Here is a 24,705-nt window from a genome sequence, read left to right as displayed (position 1 = left end):
AGTATTCTTTTATTACATGAATTATAACTATTAAGCGATGAATTAATTACTTAGGTCTGGGTACCATCTAAGCCCACATTAACTTAATTTCAATCCTGTATCTCCCCCCAACCCCCATTATCAGTCTATATTTATTTTCCTCGGCAGTTATTTATACTTAAGGTCTATGTATGCGTTCCCAAAAACACTCCTCAAACAACTGGATGGTCCCTGCCCATCTATACTCCATTGAAATAACTTATAAGAACATCAGAAATTTCCTTACTGTTAAATCAACAAACACTACTGAACACCAGAAATTTTCTTACTGTTAAATCAGGGGTTGGAAATCTTTTTGGCTGAGAGAGCCATGAATGCCACATATTTTAAAAATGAACGCCACATATTTTAAAATGTAATTCCGTGAGAACCATACAATGACCCGTGTACGTTATGCATTATCCAATAAAAATTTGGTGTTGTCCTGGAGGACAACTGTGATTGGCTCCAGCCACCCGCAACCATGAACATGAGCGGTAAGAAATGAATAAATTGTAATACATGAGAATGTTTTATATTTTTAACATTATTATTTTTTTATTAAAGATTTGTCTGTGAGTCAGATACAGCCATCAAAAGAGCCACATCTGGCTCGCAAGCCATAGGTTCCCGACCTCTGTGTTAAATCAATAAACACTATTAAATGCTCGATTTTTGATACTGTACTTGATTCTGTGCAGCATTTTAGAAAGCTTTTATCAGTAAAACCTTTCTTCTCCGTGTACCTTCCTGGCTAAATTCTTCTGCCTTTCTCCAAGTCCTGCCCTACACACACATGCTTTCTCTCTAGCCCCTAAGCAAAGGCTATTAATCTGCCCACTTCAAGTAGTCATGGGCAACCCCCAAACTTCCAGTTCATTATTTTTATATACTAAGAAATTTTTAAAACATTTTTTAAAGATTTTATTTATTCACCTTAGAGAGAAGAGAGAAAAGGGAAGAGGAGCAGGAAGCTCCCATATGTGCCTTGACTAGGCAAGCCCAGGGTTTCGAAGTGGCAACTTCAGTGTTCAGGTCGACACTTTATCCACTGAGCAACTGCAGGTCAGGAATGAAAGATTTAAAATAACATTGTTAAAAACCTATTTTTGTCCTGACCAGGTGGTGGCGCAGTGTATAGAGCATCTGCCTGGGATGCTAAGGAGCCAGTTTCGAAACCCAAGATCACTGGCTTGAGCACAGGCTCACTAGCTTGAACACAGGTTTATAGACATGACCCCATGCTAGCTGGCTTGAAGCCCAAGGTTGCTGGCTCAAGTAAGGGGTCACTGGCTTGGCTGTAGCCACTCTCACCAAGGCATTTATGAGACAGCCATCAATGAATGACTAAGGTGCCACAACTAAGAGCTGATGCGTCTCATCTCTCTCCCTTCCTATTTGTCCCTGACTGTTTCTCTCCCTCACTTAAAAAAAAAAACACCCCAAAACCACATATTTTTGTTGCAGAAATAAGAAGTAAACTAAGGAAAAACAAAATCCATAATCCCAGAATTATAATATTTAGTAATTCAATGCACATTCTAAAATATAAATTAAAATAAATAAATATAAATTTAATTGGTAACTCCTGATGTAAAATTTCTCAGTGGCTGTGCTTTGTCCTTAGGACAAAAAAAATCAATCAATTCAAACTCTTAATCAATGTTTTGTAAACTTTTTTTTTTTTTGTATTTTTCTGAAGCTGGAAACGGGGAGAGACAGTCAGACAGACTCCCGCATGCGCCCGACTGAGATCCACCCGGCACGCCCACCAGGGGCGATGCTCTGCCCCTCCGGGGGGTCGCTCCGCTGCGACCAGAGCCACTCTAGCGCCTGGGGCAGAGGCCAAGGAGCCATCCCCAGCGCCCGGGCCATCCTTGCTCCAATGGAGCCTCGCTGGGGGAGGGGAAGAGAGAGACAGAGAGGAAGGAGAGAGGGGGAGGGGTGGAGAAGCAGATGGGCACTTCTCCTGTGTGCCCTGGCCGGGAGTCGAACCCAGGTTCCCCGCACGCCAGGCTCTACCGCTGAGCCAACCGGCCAGGGCCAACTTTTTTTTTTTTTTTACAGGGATGGGGGGGGGGATAGATAGGGACAGACAGACAGGGAGAGAGATGAGAAGCATCAATCATCAGTTTTTCATTGCGACACCTTAGTTGGTCATTGATTGAGTTCTCATATGTGCCTTGACCATGGGGCCTCAGCAGACTGAGTAACCCCTTGCTCGAGCCAGTGACCTTGGGTCCAAGCTGGTGAGCTTTTGTTCAAACCAGATGAGCCCATGCTCAAGCTGGCGACTTCGGGGTCTCGAACCTGGGTCCTTCGCATCCCAGTCCAATGCTCCATCACTGCGTCACTGCCTGGTCAGGATTTGTTTTTTTGGACAGAGAGGGACAGAGAGAGGGACAGATAGGGACAGATAAGAAGGGAGAGATGAGAAGCATCAATTCTTTGTTGCAGCACCTTAGTTGTTCATTGATTGCTTTCTCATATGTGCCTTGATCAGGGGCCTATAGCAGACCGAGTGACCCCTTGTTCAAGTCAGCTACCTCTGGGGCCAAGCCAGAGGCCATGGGGTCATGTCTATGATCCATGCTCAATCCAGCAACCCTGAGTTCAAGCTGGTGGGCCCGTGCTCAAGCTGGTGACCTCAGGATTTCAAACCTGGGTCCTCTGCATTCCAGTCCAACGCTCTATTCAATGAGTCACCACCTGGTCAGGCTCTTTACTTTTCTTTTCTTTTTTCTTCTTTTCTCTTTTCTTCTCTCTCTCTCTCTTTCTTTCTTTTTTTAAGATTTTACATATATATGGAAAGAGAGGTAGGGGGAGGAGCAGAAAGTATCAACTCCCATTCGTGCCTTGACCAGGCAAATGCAGGGTTTCAAATCATCTACCTCAGTGTTCCAGGTGGACACTTTATCCACTATTCCACCAGAGGTCAGGCTGTTTTGTAAATTTCAACTAGCCCTCAACTTCTTACCCAAGGTCATTGTGTGTGTGTGTGTGTGTGTCAGAGATAGGGAGAATCAGAGAGTGGACAGATACGGACAGACAGACAGGAAGGCAGAGAGATGAGAAACATCAATTCTTCGTTGTGGTTCCTTAGTTGTTCAATGATTGATTTCTCATATGTGCCTTGACCTGGGGGGGAGGTACACCAGACCTAGTGACCCCTTTCTCGAGCCAGCGACCTTGGGCTTAAGCTGGTGAGCCTTGCTTAAACCAGATGAGCCCACACTCAAGCTGGTGACCTTGGGGTCTCGAACCTGGGTCCTCCACATCCCAGTCCAACATTCTATCCACTGCACCACCGCCTGGTCAGGCCTAACCAATGTCATTTCTTAAAATTCTTTATACTCACTTCACTCAGTTGCCATTTCCTTGGTCCCATCCCTTTTTTCCAGGCTTTATGCCAGGGGTCCCCAAACTGCAGCCCCCTGAGGCCATGTATCTGGCACCCGCCGCACTTCCGGAAGGGGCACCTCTTTCATTGGTGGTCAGTGAGAGGAGCATAGTTCCCATTGAAATACTGGTCAGTTTGTTGATTTAAATTTACTTGCTCATTATTTTAAATATTGTATTTGTTCCCATTTTGTTTTTTTACTTTAAAATAAGGTATGTGCAGTGTGCACAGGGATTTGCTCATAGTTTTTTTATATAGTCCGGCCCTCCAACAGTCTGAGAGACAGTGAACTGGCCCCCGTGTAAAAAGTTTGGGGACCCCTGCTCTATGCATACTATTTCCCCTATGAAATGCTTAACTCCTACTTTTTTTTCCACTTACCCCACAGCTTACCGTCATTACCAGAATATTGGTCTAGTTAATTCTTATCTTGCTTTTTTTTTTAATATTTTTTATTTATTCATTTTAGAGAGGAGAGAGAGAGAGAGAGGGAGAGAGAGAAGGGGGGAGGAGCAGGAAGCATCAACTCCCACATGTGCCTTGACCAGGCAAGCCCAGGGCTTCAAACCAGCGACCTCAGTGTTTCCAGGTCGACGCTCCATCCACTGCGCCACCGACTGGTCAGGCCTTTACCTTGCTTTTGACAGTCCAAAATCTCTTCTATCTCTGAATACTTAATCTAAACCAGATGTGGCAATCTCATTCATCTTGCTAGTTACTGGGTAAGGAATGAGCCAGTCACTAAAGTCTGACAAATGAGATAAGAGGTAGAACCTGCTGAAGAAACTTTCTCTTCTTTCACTGGGTGATATTCTGAAATGCTCAAAAATGCTGTAATCATTTTGTGTCAGGATAACAAATTATTCAAAGTATTGTAAGGCAGTTAAAATCAGATTTCTGTTGCTTATAGCCACTAAGCCTAATAACTAACATAGTTACTAACTCTTCAGTTCTCGTATTAGACATCTTTTCCTCCAGTAAATTTCCCTGACACATTCAAAACCTGCCATGTTCCCAAAGACTTCTCATAATAGCCCATACCTATCTGTCATCATAGCTATCATCAAAATGTGTTACATGAGTATGCAAAGATCTGTTCTGTCAACTAACATATAACCTTGTTGGGAGCAGTGACAATTTAGCTTATTCAAGGTCATGTTCACAGCATCTAATGTAAGAGTACTCAGAAAAATAATCTGATAACTCAGTAAATGAGTAGTGTAACTACCAATGTAATGCTTTATTTTTGCAACCATTTTAGGTAGGACATTGCCAAAAGGGATGGCCTAAACTCAATAATCCTTACACAATAAATCTTAAACCTCTTTTTTCAGGACTTTTAAAACAGTTTTATAACTTCTAGCACATGAATTTTAGAAAAAGATCGTTAATAAAAAGAAATCAGGTAATTTTGGATGATCATTACAATGTTTGTCAACTGAATTATGGCTTCATTACTCACAAGATGTTCAAAATACATGTGGCACTGAGGTTAAACTACAGTCCTGGTGCTGCTGGTGCTCTCACGAGAAAGGGACAGTGTGGAAGTGGCTGCCAATCATCTATCTCATCAGTAAATCCGTACTCCTAAGGAGCTGCCACAAATGCTTCTGCCACCCAAATCTTGTATCAAAAAGCCAGCATTCTTAAAATGTATAGTGAAGGACAGAAATAGGTTTTTATTGGTGGAAATAATGACTGTTAATTAATACAATGTTTATTAAAAAGTGGTTCTCGGCCCTGGCCAGTTGGCTCAGTGGTAGAGCATTGGCCAGGGTGTGTAGAAGTCCTGGGTTCAATTCCTAGTGAGGGCACACAGGAGAAGCGCCCATCTGCTTCTCCACCCTTCCCCCTCGCCTTTCTCTCTCTCTTCTTCTCCTGCAGCCAAGGCTCCACTGGAGCAAAGTTGGCCCAGGCACTGAGGATGGCTCCATGGCCTCTGCTACAGATGGGCAGAGCATCAGCCCCTAGTTGGTGACTGGGTGGATCTCTAGCGGGGCATATGCAGGAGTCTGTCTCTCTGCCTTCTCTCCTCTCACCCTCCCTCCCCAAATGGTTCTCTGTAGTGAAGCTAAAGGTACACAAAATATATGGACCAGCTAATAATAATATTGCCACCACTGCATGAAAAAAAGTATAAGAATTGTGAGGTCCTTAGAGAAAAGATCAAGTCTAGATGCCTAACTAATCCTCTATGCAGACAGTATCAGTTTAGAAGAATTTCTCTCATTATCTCATGTCAACTGTAAGAGTAACAAGAGTCTACCACCGGAATATTGCTGTGTTTTCCCCGAGTAAACCTTCATGCAATATATTTTGATTGCAAAACCTAGAATAGAGCTGAACTTCATCAGGCTCACGAACCAGGTTATATAGATGGATCTGTAAAAAAATTTGTTTTAAGGCCTGACCTGTGGTGGCGCAGTGGATTAAGCATTGACCTGGAAATGCTGAGGTCGCCGGTTCGAAACCCTGGGCTTACCCGGTCAAGGCACATATGGGAGTTGATGCTTCCTGCTGCTCCCCCTTTTCTCTCTCTCTCTCTCTGTCTCTCTTCTCTAAAATGAATAAATAAAATTAAAATAAATTTGTTTTAAGAAATTAGTTTTCAAATAATATTAAGGTTGTGAGAGAATACTTCTAGAATGGTTTTTTTTTGTTTTTTTGTTTGTTTGTTTTTACAGAGACAGAGAGAGAGTCAGAGAGAGGGACAGACAGACAGGAACGGAGAGAGATGAGAAGCATCAATCATCAGTTTTTCGTTGCGTGTTGCAACACCTTAGTTTGTTCATTGATTGCTCTCTCATATGTGCCTTGACCGTGGGCCTTCAGCACAGCGACCTTGGGTCCAAGCTGGTGAGTTGTTTTTTGTTGTTTTTTTTTTGCTCAAACCAGATGAGTTCATGCTCAAGCTGGTGACCTCGGGGTCTCGAATCTGGGTCCTTCTGCATCCCAGTCCGACACTCCATCCACTGCGCCACCGCCTGGTCAGGCTAGAATGGTTTTTAATGGATACTGTTATCTATCAAACTAATGTGGTAGTTATTTTCAGTTGAGTTATTTCCGCTTGCAATAATCATTAATGCAAACATACCATTCAGAAATACACCAACAAAAAATTTGATGGCAATATGTATGACAAAACGATTTTTTTTCAAACTATAGAAAATACACAAATCCACACTATAGCTCAACTCTATATGTCATATACCAGTCTACTCTGGTACAGAAATAGCTCTGAGTTTTCTTTTCCATAACACGCTTTCTGTGGTATAAAGGAATTACCATCTTAGAACACCTAAACTGAAAATACTTAACCATCAGAAAAATTGTTTGATGCACCCAAATCCTTGCCTGCTTAGTACCATCAAGGACCATGGTCAAATGAGAAAGTGCAGTCTCCAGGAAACTCAGATCTAGAACTGTCCCTACTGTCCCTCAGTTGTATGGCTTTGAGAAGGTTGCTGTATTTTCTTCCCTCAACTTCCATAAAAAATATAGAACTTGTACCAGTCAGGTACAAGGTATTCATGATTCCTCTTATAGAACATTAAATATTAGTAAGCTTAAGTTAGTCGTAAGCATTTGGAGATGAAAATAAGATTGTGGTCTTTGAATCTAGAAGAGTATTACATAAAATATTTAAGAAATTCCATCATTTTTTCTATTGCTTTTTTTTTATTATTCATTTTGAAGAGGAGAGAAAGAGGGAGAGAGAGAGAGAGAGGGAGGGAGGAGGAGGGGGAGGGGGAGAGGGGGGGGGAGCAGGAAGCATCAACTCCCATATGTGCTCTGACCAGGCAGGTCCAGGGCCTCGAACTGGTGACCTCAGTGTTTCCAGAACGCCGCTTTATCCATTGCGCCACCACAGGTCAGGCCTCTATTGCTCTTTAACACCATTACATTCTGCTGTCTGTCTTTACATTAGTTAATGGTAATTAACTAAAATAATTAACCGTAGCCCTGGCCAGCTGGTCAGGAATAGAGGATTGGCCCAGTGTATGAATGTCCGGGTTCAATTCCCAGTCAGGGCACACAGGAGAAGTAACGATCTGCTTCTCCACCCCTCTACCTCACCCTTATCTCACTCGACTCTATCTCTCTGTTCTCCTCCTGCAGCCATGGCTTGGCTGGAGCTAGCTAACCTCGGGCACTGAGGATGGCTCCATGGCCTCACTTCAGGTACTAAAGTAGCTTGGTTGCTGAACAACAGAGCAGCGGCCACAGATGGGCACAGCATCACCCTGTAGTGGGCTTGCCAGGTGGATTCTGGTCGGGATGCATGAGGGAGTCTGTCTCTCTGCCTCCCCACTTCTCATTTAAGGGAAAAATAATGATTAACTTTATAAACTGGGAAAAGATGACTGTCAGTTCATTTTGGAGTGAGAATACCTTGGATTTAACCAATCTGTTGGGACCCAATTAGAGAACCACTAAAATTGTTATCTTGAAAGTTATTTCTAGCCTTTTTAAGACACTGATGTATATACTATACTCTGTATGAAATCTCCCAGATTAATAGTATGCATTAATTAAACCGATAAAACGTTAAGAATGATAAAGCTTTGTCTTTAAAATCATAATGTTCCCTTTGGAGGCAAGGCACAGTTTAAGTACAGCAGGAAAAGAAGAAACATTTCAATAAAGAATTTTCTTCTTGGCCCTGGCCGGTTGGCTCAGCGGTAGAGCGTTGGCCTGGCGTGCGGGGGACCCGGGTTCGATTCCCGGCCAGGGCACATAGGAGAAGCGCCCATTTGCTTCTCCACACCCCCCTCCTTCCTCTCTATCTCTCTCTTCCCCTCCCGCAGCCAAGGCTCCATTGGAGCAAAGATGGCCCGAGCGCTGGAGATGGCTCCTTGGCCTCTGCCCCAGGCACTAGAGTGGCTCTGGTAGCGGCAGAGCGACGCCCCGGAGGGGCAGAGCATCGCCCCTGGTGGGCGTGCCGGGTGGATCCGGTCGGGCGCATGCGGGAGTCTGTCTGACTGTCTCTCCCCATTTCCAGCTTCAGAAAAAAAAAAAAAAAAAAGAATTTTCTTCTTCCCCATCCTGACAAAAACCAATCCAATTTCTGGGATACAAGTAAAAAAATATATTACTTATAATCTCACCTTAAAGATAGTTTTTCTGTAATACATTTATCCCAGGTATTAAGAACATCTGAATTTATGAAACTATTATATATTTTAAAAAGCAAGTTTTAGATACTAGAGTTTCAAGCAAAACACAACAACCCTAGGCATAATCACTCCATACAAATGATACTATAAATACAGCCATTTCACCTATTCTTCAAAAAAATAATTTCACCTCAGTTTGCCAAAATAGCTCACATTTCAATTAATTATCAGAGCTGCACTTTGATGTCAGTTTTGTTGTACTTACTAAAGTGTATCTGGAGGACCAATAATAAGGACTTCCCACCGGTAGAGATCATTGTCATCTATTAAACCTGCTGAAAAGCCTTCGACTGGATTTTTGTTGAGTTCTGTGGAGAAAGAAAAATTTGACCAAAACTTTAAAATTAAAGCACATTAATTTTCACCCAATAGATAAATTATAAAACTTAAAACCTGAATGCATACCTTATTAACCCTACCTGGATCCATCAGCAAAATGCTACCTGATGACCAAAAAATTTCCAACTCTTTAACACAAGAAAGCAATGAGTAAAGCAAACTGATCAGAATATCAATTTCTACCGCCCTCTTACTTTTACCCTGGTTTCCAGCTAGGTTCTTGCTATCCTAGGTAGCTCTACAGTGGTAGAGAGACACAGTGGTGACACAGTGTTTAAAGAATCAACCTGGGACACTGAGGTCCCTCTCAGTTTCAAAATCCCAAGGTTGAAGGCTTGAGCGTGGCTCATGAGGCATGAGTGCCAGCTTACCAGCTTGAGTGACAGGGTCATAGACATGATCCCATGGTTGCTGGCTTGAGCCCAAAGGTCACTGGCTTGAAGCCCAAGGTCGCTGGCTTGAGCAACGGGTCAACGGCTCAGCTGGAGCTACCGAGTCAAGGCACATATGAGAAGAGATCAATTAACAACTAAAGTGATGCAACTATGAGTTGATGCTTCTCATCTCTTTACTCCCTTCTCTGTCTCTCTCTCTCTCTCAAAAAAAGTAGATATCCATGTCCATCCCCCAGAAACTGTTTCAGAGGAAAATGAAACCAGTACTTCCAGCAATTCTCATGCTATAATCTTTAGGGTATACTTTCAGAAACACCAACAGAGTGCCTAATACCTTTTCATTGGAATTTTTTTGAGCTTTTACAACCTTCATTCATACTAATATCTGTGTATATATTTGACAACTCCTCTGTAATCTTGGGATACACACCTACAGTTGATGTTCATGTGTGGCCCATCAGACTGTGAGCACGAAGAGAGCACAGACTCCATGTGTTCTGACTGTGTGTGTTGACCCCTCTGTCGGCTACAACTTCCAGCACACAGGAGCAGCTTACGGATAATACCTGGAGCCTATAATCATAAAATTTTTCTCTTCCAGAGAGTGGCTCTGGCATGAATGGAGGATGATGGAGGCTGGGGACAAGAACAGAGGCAAAGGACTAGTGAGGTTGGGGGACACATCCCAAGAGGAGACCTAGAAGAACAAGTGAGGGTTGCAAAGTCTAAACAGTTTCTGGAGATACAGGGTTTAATAAAGTAATGACCTATTGATGGTAGACTTCATGTAAGGAATTTTTTAACAGCTTTAATGAGGTATAATTTGCAATCAGTTAACTACACATATTTAAATTATATAATTTGATACATATTGATGTGTATATACATTTGTAAAGCCATCACAGTCATGATAGTATATAAGTATGCATATGTAGCATCAACTGGGAAGCTCAAGCACGGAGCAATGACTGGCTGAAACTGGGAAACAGACAAAGCCCATGCAAGAGAAGAGCAGCTCAGAAAGAACTTGCTGGAAGTTTGAACAGTTTTGTAATTCTAGTAATTCCTGCCATCCTTTTCAAGAAGCTCAATCTAATGATAAAAGTAAGCGTACCAGCAAACTCAAAGGGCTCTAAAATCTAGAAGACTGAACAAAATGTGTTGGTCACTGAGAAAGAGATATTATTTTTTTTTTGAGGAATCAGAGGTGATTCACACCCCAAAATGCCAATGAAACAGAGACTGAGCTAAAAGTAAAAGTTTATTTATATTTAAACACGAATGCCTTCTGTTCTCAAAATTAAGGGGCGATTTTTTATAAGTCTAATATTATTTCCTAACAGGAAAAATAGATTTTATATATTTTTTCAAATTAATACTGTATTTCAAAAAATAAGAAAGGCCCTGGTCAGTTGGCTCAGTGGTAGGGCGTTGGACTGGTGTGCAGGAGTCCCGGGTTCGATTTCCGGCCAGGGCATACAGGAGAAGCACCCATCTGCTTCTCCACCCCTCCTCCTCTCCTTCCTCTCTGTCTCTCTCTTCCCCTCCCACAGCCAAGGCTCCATTGGAGCAAAGTTGGCCCGGGCGCTGAAGATGGCTCCATGGCCTCTGCCTCAGGCGCTAGAATGGCTCTGGTTGCAACAGAGTGACGCCCCAGATGGGCAAAGCATTGTCCCCTGGTGGGCATGCCGGGTGGATCCTGGTCGGGTGCATGCGGGAGTCTGACTGACTGCCTCCCCATTTCCAACTTCAGAAAAATACAAGAAAAAAAAATAAGAAATACATTTTTACCTTTAAACAGCTATTCTAAGACAAAAAAATACTAAAGATGCAAATACAAGAATTACATCTTAATCTTATTTTGTTTATGCACACAAACATTTACTGAGTGCTAACTACAGGAAGAGCTGAAAGTCCCATTTTTACTGTCAATTGAGGGAAAGGGTAGAGCACAGACAACTGCAAAACAGTTTCTACATGGAGTTATCTCATTTCCAATCTTTTTCTAGATAAACACTACAGAAACACAGATCATTTCTCCAAAACTGTATGTAAATAAGTCTTGTAGAAGATTCTATAATTTATCTATAAATCACCTACCTGTATTTTCTGTCAGAAGTTTAATGGAGTTATATAAAGTAGGTGGGAAAGCTCTGAAATTAACATGTATGGTCAAAAATTACACTTAAAAATTTCCTTACACTTGCCACAAAGAATATTATTGTTTCTCACTTTGTCAATACACTATAAATTTGTAAAAATCTTTTGCACATACTTCCCATGCTTCTCTTCCATAAGAGTAATTGTACCTACTGCTTGGTTTATGTACGTAACACAAAATCAATGTTGAAGAAATGTCCAACATCTTCCTTTGTCATGGTTTTTGCCCCTAACATAAATCCCAATAAATATGATCCATGGATATCCAACAGTTTTAATCTACCATATCATGGAGTAGTCTACCATTACCATATCTTCATGAATGGTTCCTTAAAGGCCAGTTTAAATAACACCTTCCTCCATGAAGCCTTCCCTAAGTAATTTACCAAATAATATTCTTCTGATTTCTTTTCTTTCTGATTTTAAGCAAGAGAGACAAGACAGACAGACAGCCAGAAAGGGAGAGAGATGAGAAGCATCAACTCAGTTGCGGCACCTTAGTTGTTCATTGACTGCTTTCTCCTTATGTGCCTTGATGGAGTGTGTGTGTGCGTGTTTCTCCAGCTGAGTCAGTGCCCCTTGCTCAAGCCAGCCATCATGGGGTCATGTCTATGATCCCACACTCAAGCCGGTGACCTGGACTTCAAACCTGTCAGACCAACACTCTATCCACTGCGCCACCACCTATCAGGCTCTTCTTTTGACTTCTGAATTCCTATTAATTATACTTTTACCCTGCACTACATCATCAGGCACTTAACTATCAGCTCCTGAATTCTGCAATGTGTAGTCAACACTCCAACAGGAATTTGGAGGGGAAGAAAAGAAGAGTACATTATAATCATTAAGAGGCAGAAAGGGCTTCTAAAAGAGAAGAAACATCTAAAATAAGACAAAGGATTTCAGTCAGGGAGGTCCCAGTGTTAGAGGAACATATACAAAACCTTAAATATGGACCCTGGCCAGTGGCCAGCGGCCAAAGTGCCAGTCTGGCCTATGGATGTCCTGGGTTCAATTTCTGGTCAGGACACACAGGAGAAGCTACCATCTACTTCTCCCCGCTCGCTCTCTCCCTTCCCTCCCTCTTCCCCTCCTGCAGCCAGTAGCACTATTGGTTAGAGCAGGGGTCCCCAAACTACGGCCCGGGGGCTTCATGTGCCCCCATGAGGCCATTTATCCAGCCCCCGCCGCACTTCCGGAAGAAGCACCTCTTTCATTGGTGGTCAGTGAGAGGAGCACAGGATGCATCTCCTGGAGTACGGTATGTGGCTGCACTGCAAAGCACAGCGTCGATCACGTACAGTACTACTTCCGTTGATGCGGACACATGTGTCACGGCTCCGGAAGCGCGTCATATCACTTGTTCCGGCTAGCGGTGACAAATATGGAACCGGACATTGACCATCTCATTAGCCAAAAGCAGGCCCATAGTTCCCATTGAAATACTGGTCAGTTTGTTGATTTAAATTTATTTGTTCTTTATTTTAAATATTGTATTTGTTCCCGTTTTTTTTTACTTTAAAATAAGATATGTGCAGTGTGCATAGGAATTTGTTCATAGTTTTTTTTATAGTCTGGCCCTCCAATAGTCTGAGGGACAGTGAACTGACCCCCTGTATAAAAAGTTTGAGGACCCCTGGGTTAGAGAGTGGCCCTGGGTGCTGAGGATAGCTCTGTTGGAGCGCATCAACTGCAGGCACCAAAAATAGCTCAGTACTCAAGTATCAGCCCCAGATGGGGTTGCTGAGTGGATCCCTGTCAGGGTGCATGCGGGATTCTGCCTCACCATCTCCCATCCTCTCACCTTAAAAAACATAACAAAAGTTCAAATATCCACATCAGCATATGGCTAGAAAAAAAGGAAGGGTGTTGTTAAGTTGAAACTAGACAGAATGGAGCTGTACAGCAAAGAGCCTCTCTCTGTAGGCTCTGTAAGTTTAGATGTTCTCCAGAGGACTGTGATGATGAGCCTCTGGGATTGTTTTGTCTTGCTTTTAAAACAATGTGCTAAGTTCATAAAATTTACATTTTCAAAAACCAATTTTACAGTATGTGAAAGATGACATAGAATAAAGCCATGGTTATGACAAAGAATTTTAAAAAACTAGTTAAGAAATTGCAAAAAGAGTACCTTTCTTATATGATAAGGTTAACAATGACTAAAACCACAGATATTTAGGAGAGAAAGTAATCAAACACACTTGCTGATGTGGGGGGTAAAACAGTAAGTCAAAAATCACACACACAATTCCTTTAAAAGTTAAACATATAGTTTCCATATAACCCAGCAATTCCACGCCCATATATAGACCCCCCCCCCAAAATGAAAACATCTGTCCACATAAGAAGCTGCACACAAATGCTGCATACAGCATTACTCATAAAAGTAAAAAAGTGAAAACAACCCAAATGTCCATCAATAATGAACGAATAAACAAATTACGGTAAACAAATACAATGGAATATTTCAGCAATAAAAACAAAGTTCTGATACATGTTACCACTTAAATCTCAAAAACATCAGGTTAAATAAAAAAATATATATTGTATGACTCCTTTTATAAATCCAGAAAAGGTAAATCCAGAGACAGAAACCAGAATAGAGCTTACCAATAAATAGGAGAGGGGAAAATGGGGTATGATTACTTAATAGGTATGGGTTTTTTATTAACAGAATGATGAAAAAGTTTTGAAACTAAAAAGAAATGGTGGGCCGACAGGTTGGCTCTGTGGATAGAGTGTCGGCCCAGCATTCGAACATCCCAGATTCAATGCCTAGTAAGGGCACACAAAAGAAGGGACCATCTAGTTCTATCTCCCTCCCTTCTCCCACTTCTCTATCTTGTCCCCTCTAGCAGCCAGTGGCTTCATTGGTTTGAGTGTAGGCCCTGGGCACTGACAATAGCTTTGTTGGTCCAAGCATTGGCCTCAGGCGCTGAGGATAGCCTGGTTGATTAGAGCAGTGGTTCTCACCATGGACCGGTTTAATGTCAGAAAATATTTTCACAGACCGGCCTTTAGGGTGGGACGGATAAATGTATCACGTGACAGAGACAAGCATCAAGAGTGAGTCTTAGATGATGTAACAGGGAATCTGGTCATTTTTCAAAAATAAAACATCGTTCAGACTTAAATATAAATAAAATGGAAATAATGTAAGTTATTTATTCTTTCTCTGCGGACCAGTACCATATGGCCCATTGACTGGTACCAGTCTGCGGCCCAGGGGTTGGGGACCACTGGATTAGAGCACTGGTTCCTGAAAGCAGTTAACAGGCGGATCCTGTTTGGGATGCGTGCAAGAATCTGTCTCACTTTCTACCCTCCTCTCATTTAAAAAATAATTAAATAAAATGAATATATAAATAAAAATAAAGGGATGGCTGTATACATTGTGATTACATACATTAAATACCAATGAATTACACACTTTAAAATGGCTAATTGTCGCCTGATCAGGCAGTGGTGCAGTGGATAGAGCGTTGGACTGGGATGCGAGGACCCAGGTTTGAGACCCCGAGGTCGCCAGCTTGAGCGCAGGCTCATCTGGTTTGAGCAAAAGCTCACCAGCTTGGAACCAACGTCGCTGGCTCGAGCAAGGGGTTACTCGGTGTGCTGAAGGCCCGCAGTCAAGGTACATATGAGAAAGCAATCAATGAACAACTAAGGTGTCAAAATGCGCAACGAAAAACTAATGATTGATGCTTCTCATCTCTTTGTTCCTGTCTATCCCTCTCTCCGACTCTGTCTCTGGGGAAAAAAAAAAAGGCTAATTGTCTTAGTAAACACCTCTGAGTTTGTGTTACAGATTAAGCTTTTCATTGTTTGGAAATTTGTGAAGTATTTCCAGTTGCAAACGATGTTTCCAGTTGCAAACGATCACATTGTCCAAGCCTCCCTGGGCTCAATTTCTACAGAGACTATCACAGAGAAATCTACATTTCTCTTATCAATTTTATGTTCTGCATTTGTGCCCCAGTGAATATCCAGTAATGTAGCTGATATACCAGGCTGGTGTAATAATTGAATGACTAGCAAAAGGGAATAAAAAATTTTAAATATATTGCAGCCTGACCTGTGGTGGTGCAGTGAATAGCGCAACAACCTGGAATGCTGAAGTGGCCAATTTTAGACCCCAGGCTTGCCCAGTCAAGGCATATACAAGAAGCAACTATGAATTGATGCTTCCTGTCTCTCCTTCCCTCCTGGCTTCTCTCTTCTTTAAAATAAATAAAATCTTTAGTGTATGTGTGTACACACACACACACACACTGCACTGGAACATATGTCTATATTCCAATATACATACATACATACATGTGTATGTATATATATATACACACACTGCACTCATACAACATGAGTTAAGGAGCCTTATTATATATGTATATGTACTCACTGTATGTGGGGATGTATTTTATAAATAAGGGTGGATGTAATCTGTTTAACCAGCTCCAGAAAGCTGTTGGAAGCTCAAGTTTCTTTTGCCAAAAGCAAAATACCAATCAACACTCAAGGTTATGGCTGGTGACTGTTTTAGATGCCAACATAGTCACTGCAAAAGGTCAAGACCCTGCATCACGGAGTTTTGCAATTCTGGCTTTCACTCTGCAATGGCAGATAATGATGCACTCAGCAGGGCTGCTCTAAGCTCTCTGATACTTAACTAACCTGAAAAATAGCTTCCAAGGCCCTAGCCAGTGGCTCAGTGGATAGAGCATTGACTGGGGGAATAAACATCTCAGGTTCAATTCCCAGTCAGGACACGCAGGAGAAGCAACTATCTGCTTCTCTTTTCCATCACCCCTTCTCTCCCTCTTTGCTTCCAACAGCCAGTGGCTCGACTAGTTTAAGCATGGCTACAGACGCTGAGGATAGCTCCATTGGAGAGTATCAGCCTCAGGCACTAAAAATAGCTCGGTACTCAAGCATCAGCCCAAGACAGGGTTCCTGATAAGATCCCAGTCAGAGCATGTGCGGGAGTCTGCCTATCTCTTCTCCTCTCAACTTTAAAAAAAAATGCTTCCAAACCTTTTTTTTTTTTTTTTTTGTATTTTTCTGAAGCTAGAAACGGGGAGAGACAGTCAGACAGACTCCCGCATGCGCCCGACTGGGATCCACCCGGCACGCCCACCAGGGGGCAACGCTCTGCCCACCAGGGGGTGGTGCTCTGCCCCTCCGGGGGGTCGCTCTGTCGCGACCAGAGCCACTCTAGCGCCTGGGGCAGAGGCCAAGGAGCCATCCCCAGCGCCCGGGCCATCTTTGCTCCAATGGAGCCTCGGCTGCGGGAGGGGAAGAGAGAGACAGAGAGGAAGGAGAGAGGGAGGGGTGGAGAAGCAGATGGGCGCTTCTCCTGTGTGCCCTGGCTGGGAATCGAACCCAGGACCTCCGCACGCCAGGCTGACGCTCTACCACTGAGCCAACCGGCCAGGGCGCTTCCAAACCCTTTTAAGGATCACCTATACAGAAGAGACAAACTTTCAGTAAAATTAACATTAGAGAAGAAATAAACCATCATTTTCCTGGAAAAATAATGGTTCTTACATATTGAATGAAAATGGGAGCAACACTTTTCACACCTTCCCTGACCCTTGATTTTTCATTTGTGAAATGCAGGGGAAGGTTCTGCTTTTTGGAATTCTAATCTTTTGTAGGCTTCATTGATTTATATTTCTGTAAAGTGACCATTAATGTATTTATTAGGATATATAAATTCTTTAGGATTATTATACAATTTATATACTTATTAATATTCATTAACCTTTTATATGATGCTGTTAAAAGAGGCTGAAGGACATGAGTATTGCTACAAAAAGAAGTGTAATAAAAGTTTATGATTTTTTTTTTTTTTTTTTTTTTTTAGTGAGACAGACGGAGAGGGGAGACAGGGACAGGCAGACAGGTAGAGATAGGAGAAGCATGAATTCTTCATTGTGGCACTTAGTTGTTCATTGATTGCTTTCTCATATGTGCCTTGACTTGATGGGGCAGGGAGTGGGGTCTCTAGCAGAGTGAGGGACTCCTTGCTCAAGCCAGTGAATATGAGGGCATGTCTATGATCCTACATTCAAGCCAGCAATCTCACGCTGAAGCCAGCGACATCGGGGTTTTGAACCTGGGTCCTTAGTGTCCCAGACCAACGCTCTATCCACTGCACCAACCCTGGTCAGGCTAAAAGTTCATGATTATTTTAACGAGTCTATGAAAAATGCCTGCTTTTCAAAGCAAGGCTACAATACTTAAAGACTGGGGGTGGGTGTAATGAAAGAAAATCGTATCATCTCAGTACATCTCTTATCTTGAACTCAAATATAAAAAGTGACCTCATGAAAAAAAATGCATCAATTCGGCCCTGGCCAGTTGGCTCAGTGGTAGAGCGTCGGCCTGGCGTGCGGAAGTCCTGGGTTCGATTCCCAGCCAGGGCACACAGGAGAAGCGCCCATCTGCTTCTCCACCCCTTCCCCTCTCCTTCCTCTCTGTCTCTCTCTTCCCCTCCCGCAGCCGAGGCTCCATTGGAGCAAAGATGGTCCAGGCGCTGGGGATGGCTCCTTGGCCTCTGCCCCAGACGCTAGAGTGGCTCTGGTCGCGGCAGAGCGACGCCCCGGAGGGGCAGAGCATCGCCCCCTGGTGGGCAGAGCATCGCCCCCGGTGGGTGTGCCGGGTGGATCCCGGTCGGGCGCATGCGGGAGTCTGACTGTCTCTCCCTGTTTCTAGCTTCAGAAAAATACAAAAAAAAAAAAAAAAAAAAAAAAAAAAAATTCATCAATTCTACATATGATGAGATATAGTCCCATTCATTTATTTTTCCCTTTATTTCCCTTGCCCTTGGGGTCAAATTCATAAATTGTTCTCTACAGTCAAGGTACATGAGCTTAGCATCTGTTTCCTTCTATGTAATTTATTGTTTTGGATATTATATTTAGGTCTTCAATCCCTTTTTTTTTTTTTTTTAGGTCTTTGATCCATTTTGAATTAATTTTTGTGGAGGAAAACAAACTATAGTCAAGTTTCATTCTTTTGCATGTGGCTTTCCAATTTTCCCAGCACTACTTATTGAAGAGGCTTTCTTTTCTCCACTGTGTGTCTTTGGCTCCTCTGTCAAAGGATGATTTGTCCATATGTACATTGTTTTCTTTCTGGGTTCTCGATTCTGTTCCATTGGCCGGTATGTCTGTTTTTCTGCCAATACCATGCTGTTTTGATTATATTGGCTCTATAGCAGGGATCAGGAAACTTTCTGGCTCATGGTGTTCACGAGAGAGCCATAAACCCCACATATTTTAAAATGTAATTCCGTGAGAGCCATACAATGACCCGCGTACGTTACGCATTATCCAATAAAAATTTGGTGTTGTCCTGGAGGACAGCTGTGATTGGCTCCAGCCATCCGCAACCATGAACATGAGCAGTAGGAAATGAACGGATTGTAATAAATGAGAATGTTTTATATTTTTAAAGTTATTATTTTTTTTATTAAAGATTAGTCTGCAAGCCAGATGCAGCCATCAAAAGAGCCACATCTGGCTCGCGAGCCATAGGTTCCCGAACCCCTGCTCTATAGCAGTAGTCCCCAACCTTTTTTGGGCCACAGACCGGTTTAATGTCAGAAAATATTTTTACAGACCGGCCTTTAGGGTGGGATGCATAAATGTATCACGTGACCGAGACAAGCATCAAGAGTGAGTCTTAGACGGATGTAACAGAAGGAATCTGGTCATCATTTTTTCAAAAATAAAATATCGTTCAGACTTAAATATAAATAAAATGGAAATAACGTAAGTTATTTATTCTTTCTTTGCAGACCGGTACCAAATGGCCCAAGGACCGATACTGGTCCGCGGCCCAGGGGTTGGGACCACTACTCTATAGTATACAGTGGCACCTTGAGATACGAGTTTAATACGTTCTGTAACCGAGCTCATAAGTCAGTCAACTCATATATCAAACAAATTTCTCCTATTTATAATAACTGAAATAGATTTAATCTGTCCCAGCTCTGTGAAACATCCTCAAACCATCCTAGCCCTGTGAAACATCCTCAAACCATCCTAAATTATGAAAAAAGGCATGTTTTTAATTAAAAAACACACATGTATACTTTACCAATGCATAACAAAATATATGAAATAAAAGAAAAAAAGTGTTATTTAGTACTGTATTCTTACCTCGGAGACAGACGAGTGCGGCTAACAGAGGTGAATGGCGGAGGAGGAGGGAGGGAGGAAGGGATGCAGGCACTGTAGACCCGTAAACTAAAACTGCACTTTCTTTACTTAAAATGAAACCACAAAAACTTAATTGTAAAAAAAATACACTTTCTTAACTTTAAACTTAACCTAAGCTTAACATTGTATATTTTTCATTTAATCATCACCTGTTTTTGCCTTTTTGGCTGCACTTTTGGCACTTTCACTTGCAGGACTTTTGAATAAAAATCTATTCAAAGGGGTTTACTTTTGCCTGCCTTTTAGACGAGATCGGGCACATTCAGGGTGGTATGGCTGTAGACGCCTTTGCCTGCCTTTTAAAATGTTACGGAAATGTGACAAACAACTGTCCTTAAAAAGTGCTGAAGCAAGACCAGTTGAAACTTTTTCTGGGTGTTTCTTTTCAATGAAACGTGAAAGCTTCTCCCACATTGCCAGCATGTCTTTAATTTCACTTGTAGAAATCACTTCTTCCAACTCTACCTCCTCCTCACTACTAATCTCTTGCAAACACTCTGTATGTTGCATCATCTGTAGCTCCTTCAACTCCTCAGTTGAGAGTTCCTCCTCATGTCCCTCAATAAGCTCGTTTATGTCACCCTCATCTACCTCCAGACCCATCGACTTTCCGAGGGACACAATCTCCTCCAACGCTTCTACCTTGGTCTGGGTCTCTGGTTCGAATCCTTCAAAGTCCCTGTCTGCAACAAGATCAGGCCATAACTTTTTCCATGCCGAGTTCAAGGTTCTTCTTGTAACCTCTTGCCATGCCAAGCCAATAATGCGTAAACATATCACGATGTTGTAGTGATCTTTCCAAAACTCTCGAAAGGTTAGAATTGTATTCTCAGTCACCTCAAAGCAGCTGTGGAACAAGTGCTTTGTGTAAAGCTTTTTAAAGTTGGAAATGACCTGCTGATCCATAGGTTGCAAGATTGAAGTCGTGTTGGGTGGGAGGTAGAGGACTTTCACAAATTTGAACTTATCAAGAATGTCATCTTCAAGACTAGGTGGGTGGGCTGGAGCATTATCAAGGATTAGTAATGCTTTCATCGGGAGTTTATTTTCTTGAAATATTTCTTCACTGCAGGACCAAAGATGAGATTTACCCATTCAATAAAAAACTGCCGCATAACCCATGCCCTAGCATTGGCACGCCACATAAGCTGCAGTTTTTCTTTAAGAATCTTGTGAGTCTTAAAGGCTTGAGGATTTTCAGAATGATACACTAGCAGTGGCTTTACTTTACAGTCACTGCTAGCATTTGCACACAATGCAAGGGTCAGAGGGTCCTTCATGAGTTTAGGGCCTGGCAGCTTCTTCTCCTCTGCAGTGATGAAAGTCCTCTGGGGCATTGTTTTCCAAAACAATCCTATTTCGTCACACTTGAACACTTGTTGGGAGATGTAGCCTTCTTTTGCGATAAGCACAGCAAAACGTGCAATGTACTCCATAGCTGCCTTAATGTCAGCACTCACTCACAGCTTCACCATGCCTCACCACTAAGTGGATCCCAGATCTCTTCTTGAAATTTTCAAACCAGCTGTGACTTGCCTTAAACATATCTTCTGCTGCCTCTTTTGAGGTTGATGGTTCTTTCTTCTTCAAGTCGCTATAAATAATACGTGCCTTTTTGCATATTACAGTCTCCATCACTGTGTCTCCTGCCAGCTCTTTCTCTTTCACCCACACCAGCAGAAGCTTCTCCATTTCTTCATGGATATTTGTCCTTAATTGGGAGAGAATTGTAGTTCTTTTTGCTGAATTTGCTCTTTTGATTGCATCCTTTTGTTTAAGGATGGTACAAATTGTAGATGTATTGCAGACGTACAGCCTTGCCAGTTCAAACACGTGTACACCATGCTCATGTTTTTCTAATATTTCTTGCTTTACTTCTATTGACATCATTCTCCTTTTCTTCTCACCAGTGTCCTTTACACTCACTTTCTTTGGTCCTATCACAGCACACAAAAAAAGTTAGTAAAAAATGCAAAAATGATGCAAGAATGAGTACAGCGCACGAGATTTGACTTGATTCTGCAGGTAACACGTGAGAAAGAACGAGATGCTGGTGGTGTGCTGCCGATACTGGACTCGTACGCCAACTAGCAGCAGCTTCCCGAATCAGGACTCGTATCTCGGAATTTCGCTTGGATCTCAAACAAAAATACGGACCGAGTCGCAGCTTGTATCTTAAAATTAATATGTTGGTCTGCTTGTATCTCAAGGTACCACTGTAATTTGAATTCAGGTAGTGTGATACCTTCGGCTTCATTCTTTTTCCTCAGGATTTCTTTGGCTATTTGGGTTTTTTTATAGTTCCATACAAACCTGGTAATTTTTTGTTCTACAGTGTGTCCATAAAGTCATGGTGCACTTTTGACCGGTCACAGGAAATCAACAAAAGACGATAGAAATGTGAAATCTGCACCAAATAAAAGGAAAACTCTCCCAGTTTCATACCTATTCAGTGCAGTTCAATGTGGGCTCATGCACAGATTTTTTAGGGCTCCTTAGGTAGCTATCCCATATAGCTTCTACAGACTCATCACTGACTGATAGCCTACCAGAATGGGGTTTTTCCACCAAACTGCTGGTTTCCTTCAACTGCTTATCCCACCGAATAATGTTATTCCTATGTGGTGGCACTTCGTTATAAACGTGCCGATATTCACGTTGCACTTTGGTCATAAATTCAAATTTAGTGAGCCACAGAACACACTGAACTTTCCTCTGTACCATCCACATCTCGACTGGCATGGCCGTGGGCTGCTCTGCTGTATACACGGTGTTATGTCATCATCTGCGCATGCGCACATGCTGCCACATCATCCTACAGAAACTGGAAGGGTTTTCCTTTTCTTTGGTGCAGATTTCACATTTCTATCGTCTTTTGTTGCTTTCCTGTGACCAATCAAAAGTGCACCATGACTTTATAGACACACTGTATTTCTATTTTTAAAATGACATTGGGATTCTGATTGGGATTGCATTAAATCTGTATATTGCTTTGGGTAATAGGGCTATTTTAACTGTGTTGATTCTTCCGATCCATAAACATGGAATATTTTTCCATCTCATTGTATCTTTTTCAATTTCTTTCAATAATTTTTTGTAGTTTTCAATATATAGCTCCTTCACATCCTTTGTTAAGTTTATTCCTAGGTATTTTATTATTTTTGTTGCAATTGTAAAAGTGTTTTTTTTAGTTCATTTTCCAATATTTCACTGTTGGCGTATAAGAAAGTAGTGAACTTTTGTATGTTGATTTTGTACCTTGTAACTTTACTGTTTTGGTTTATTGTTTCTAATCATTTTTTTTTTTCAGTGAAGTTTTTGGTGTTAATAAAACTATTCTTAAATTGTAAAATGGCATATGCTTTTGTGTAAATTACATCTGAAAGATTCTGGAACTACGGCACATTCAAACCCATATTCCAGCCCCTATATCTGACTGACAAGAACACAAGAAACCAGGTTGCTGGGAAGAAACTCGGGGAAGTTGATTCTGAAGGCCTGGTTTCAATTAAATTTCTTTTCTTTTGTGAGGGAGTGGGACGAATGACTAATAGGAAGGGGGAGAGATGAGAAGCATCAACTCATAGTTGAGGCACCTTAACCAGGGGGCTCTAGCCAAGCCAGTGATCCTTTGCTCAAGCCAGTGATCATGGGGTCATGTCTATTATCCCACGCTCATGGTGGTGAGCTCAAGATCAAGCTGATGACCATGGGGTTTCGAATCTGGGTCCTCAGCATCCCAGGCCGATGTTCTATCCACTGCAGCACTGCCTGATCAGGTAATTAAATTTCTTAAGAGCAGAGTTCTTGGGAAGATGTGCAGGACCACTTTATTAAGTATTTTTACCTCCTCCAAAAGTTTTTTTTTTTTTTTTTTTTTTTTTTTCATTTTTCTGAAGCTGGAAACAGGGAGAGACAGTCAGACTCCCGCATGCGCCCGACCGGGATCCACCCGGCACGCCCACCAGGGGGCAACGCTCTGCCCACCAGGGGGCGATGCTCTGCCCATCCTGGGCGTCGCCATGTTGCGACCAGAGCCACTCTAGCGCCTGAGGCAGAGGCCACAGAGCCATCCCCAGCGCCCGGGCCGTCTTTGCTCCAATGGAGCCTTGGCTGCGGGAGGGGAAGAGAGAGACAGAGAGGAAAGCGCGGCGGAGGGGTGGAGAAGCAAATGGGTGCTTCTCCTGTGTGCCCTGGCCGGGAATCAAACCCGGGTCCTCCGCACGCTAGGCCGACGCTCTACCACTGAGCCAACCGGCCAGGGCCCCAAAAGTTTTAAGACTTAAAAAATTAAAACCCAAAATACTAATTTGAAAGAATATATGCTCTAGCCCTGGCCGGGTGGCTCAGTGGTAGAGCATCAGCCTGGCATGTAGAAATTCCGAGTTCGTTTCCTGGCCAGGGCACACAGGAGAAGTGCTCATCTGCTTCTCCACCCTTCCCCTCTCCTTCCTCTCTGCCTCTCTCTTCCCCTCCTGCAGCCATGGCTCCATTGGAGCAAAGTTGGCCCAGGTGCTGAGGATGGCTCCATGGCCTCCACCTCAGGCGCTAGAATGGCTCCGGTTGCAACAGTGCAATGCCCCAGATGGACAGAGCATTGCCCCCTGGTGGGCTTGCCGGTGGATCCCGGTCGGACGCATGCGGGAGTCTGTCTCTCTGCCTTCCTGCTTCTCACTTCAGAAAAATACGAAAACAAAAAAATATATACTCTAATGTAACCCAATAAAGTTAATTTAAAAAAAAAGAACATATACAAACCTTTTGTTCATTGCAGTGTTATTTACAATAGCCAAGATTTGGAAGCAGCTCAAGTGCCCATCAGTGGATGAGTAGATAAAGAAGAGCTGTGGTACATTTTACACATTGGAATACTATTCAGTCATAAAAAAGAAACTTCACCTTTTGTGATGGCGTTGATGGACCTAGAAAGTATCTGATGAGTCATATAGGCCAGTCAGAGAAAAGACAGGTACCATATGATTTTACTTATA

The 24,705-nt window shown here is 42.6% G+C and overlaps 1 protein-coding gene across 1 annotated transcript in view; it reads right to left on the bottom strand.

Moving 5' to 3' along the window:
* The window catches only part of UBE2G1 (ubiquitin conjugating enzyme E2 G1), a 117,189-nt gene that overhangs the window by 27,859 nt on the left and 64,625 nt on the right, over window positions 1-24,705 (bottom strand). The window contains exon 3 of the mRNA XM_066364348.1: window positions 8,801-8,903. Within this exon, the coding sequence (XP_066220445.1) occupies window positions 8,801-8,903 (103 nt within the window). The remainder of the gene's footprint in view (window positions 1-8,800; window positions 8,904-24,705) is intronic.

The sequence above is a fragment of the Saccopteryx leptura genome, chromosome 2 (assembly GCF_036850995.1).
Source record: "Saccopteryx leptura isolate mSacLep1 chromosome 2, mSacLep1_pri_phased_curated, whole genome shotgun sequence".
NCBI classification, from domain to species: Eukaryota; Metazoa; Chordata; class Mammalia; order Chiroptera; family Emballonuridae; genus Saccopteryx; species Saccopteryx leptura.
Note: the sequence above shows the minus strand (reverse complement) of the source record. Positions and strands in the feature narration are given on the sequence as shown.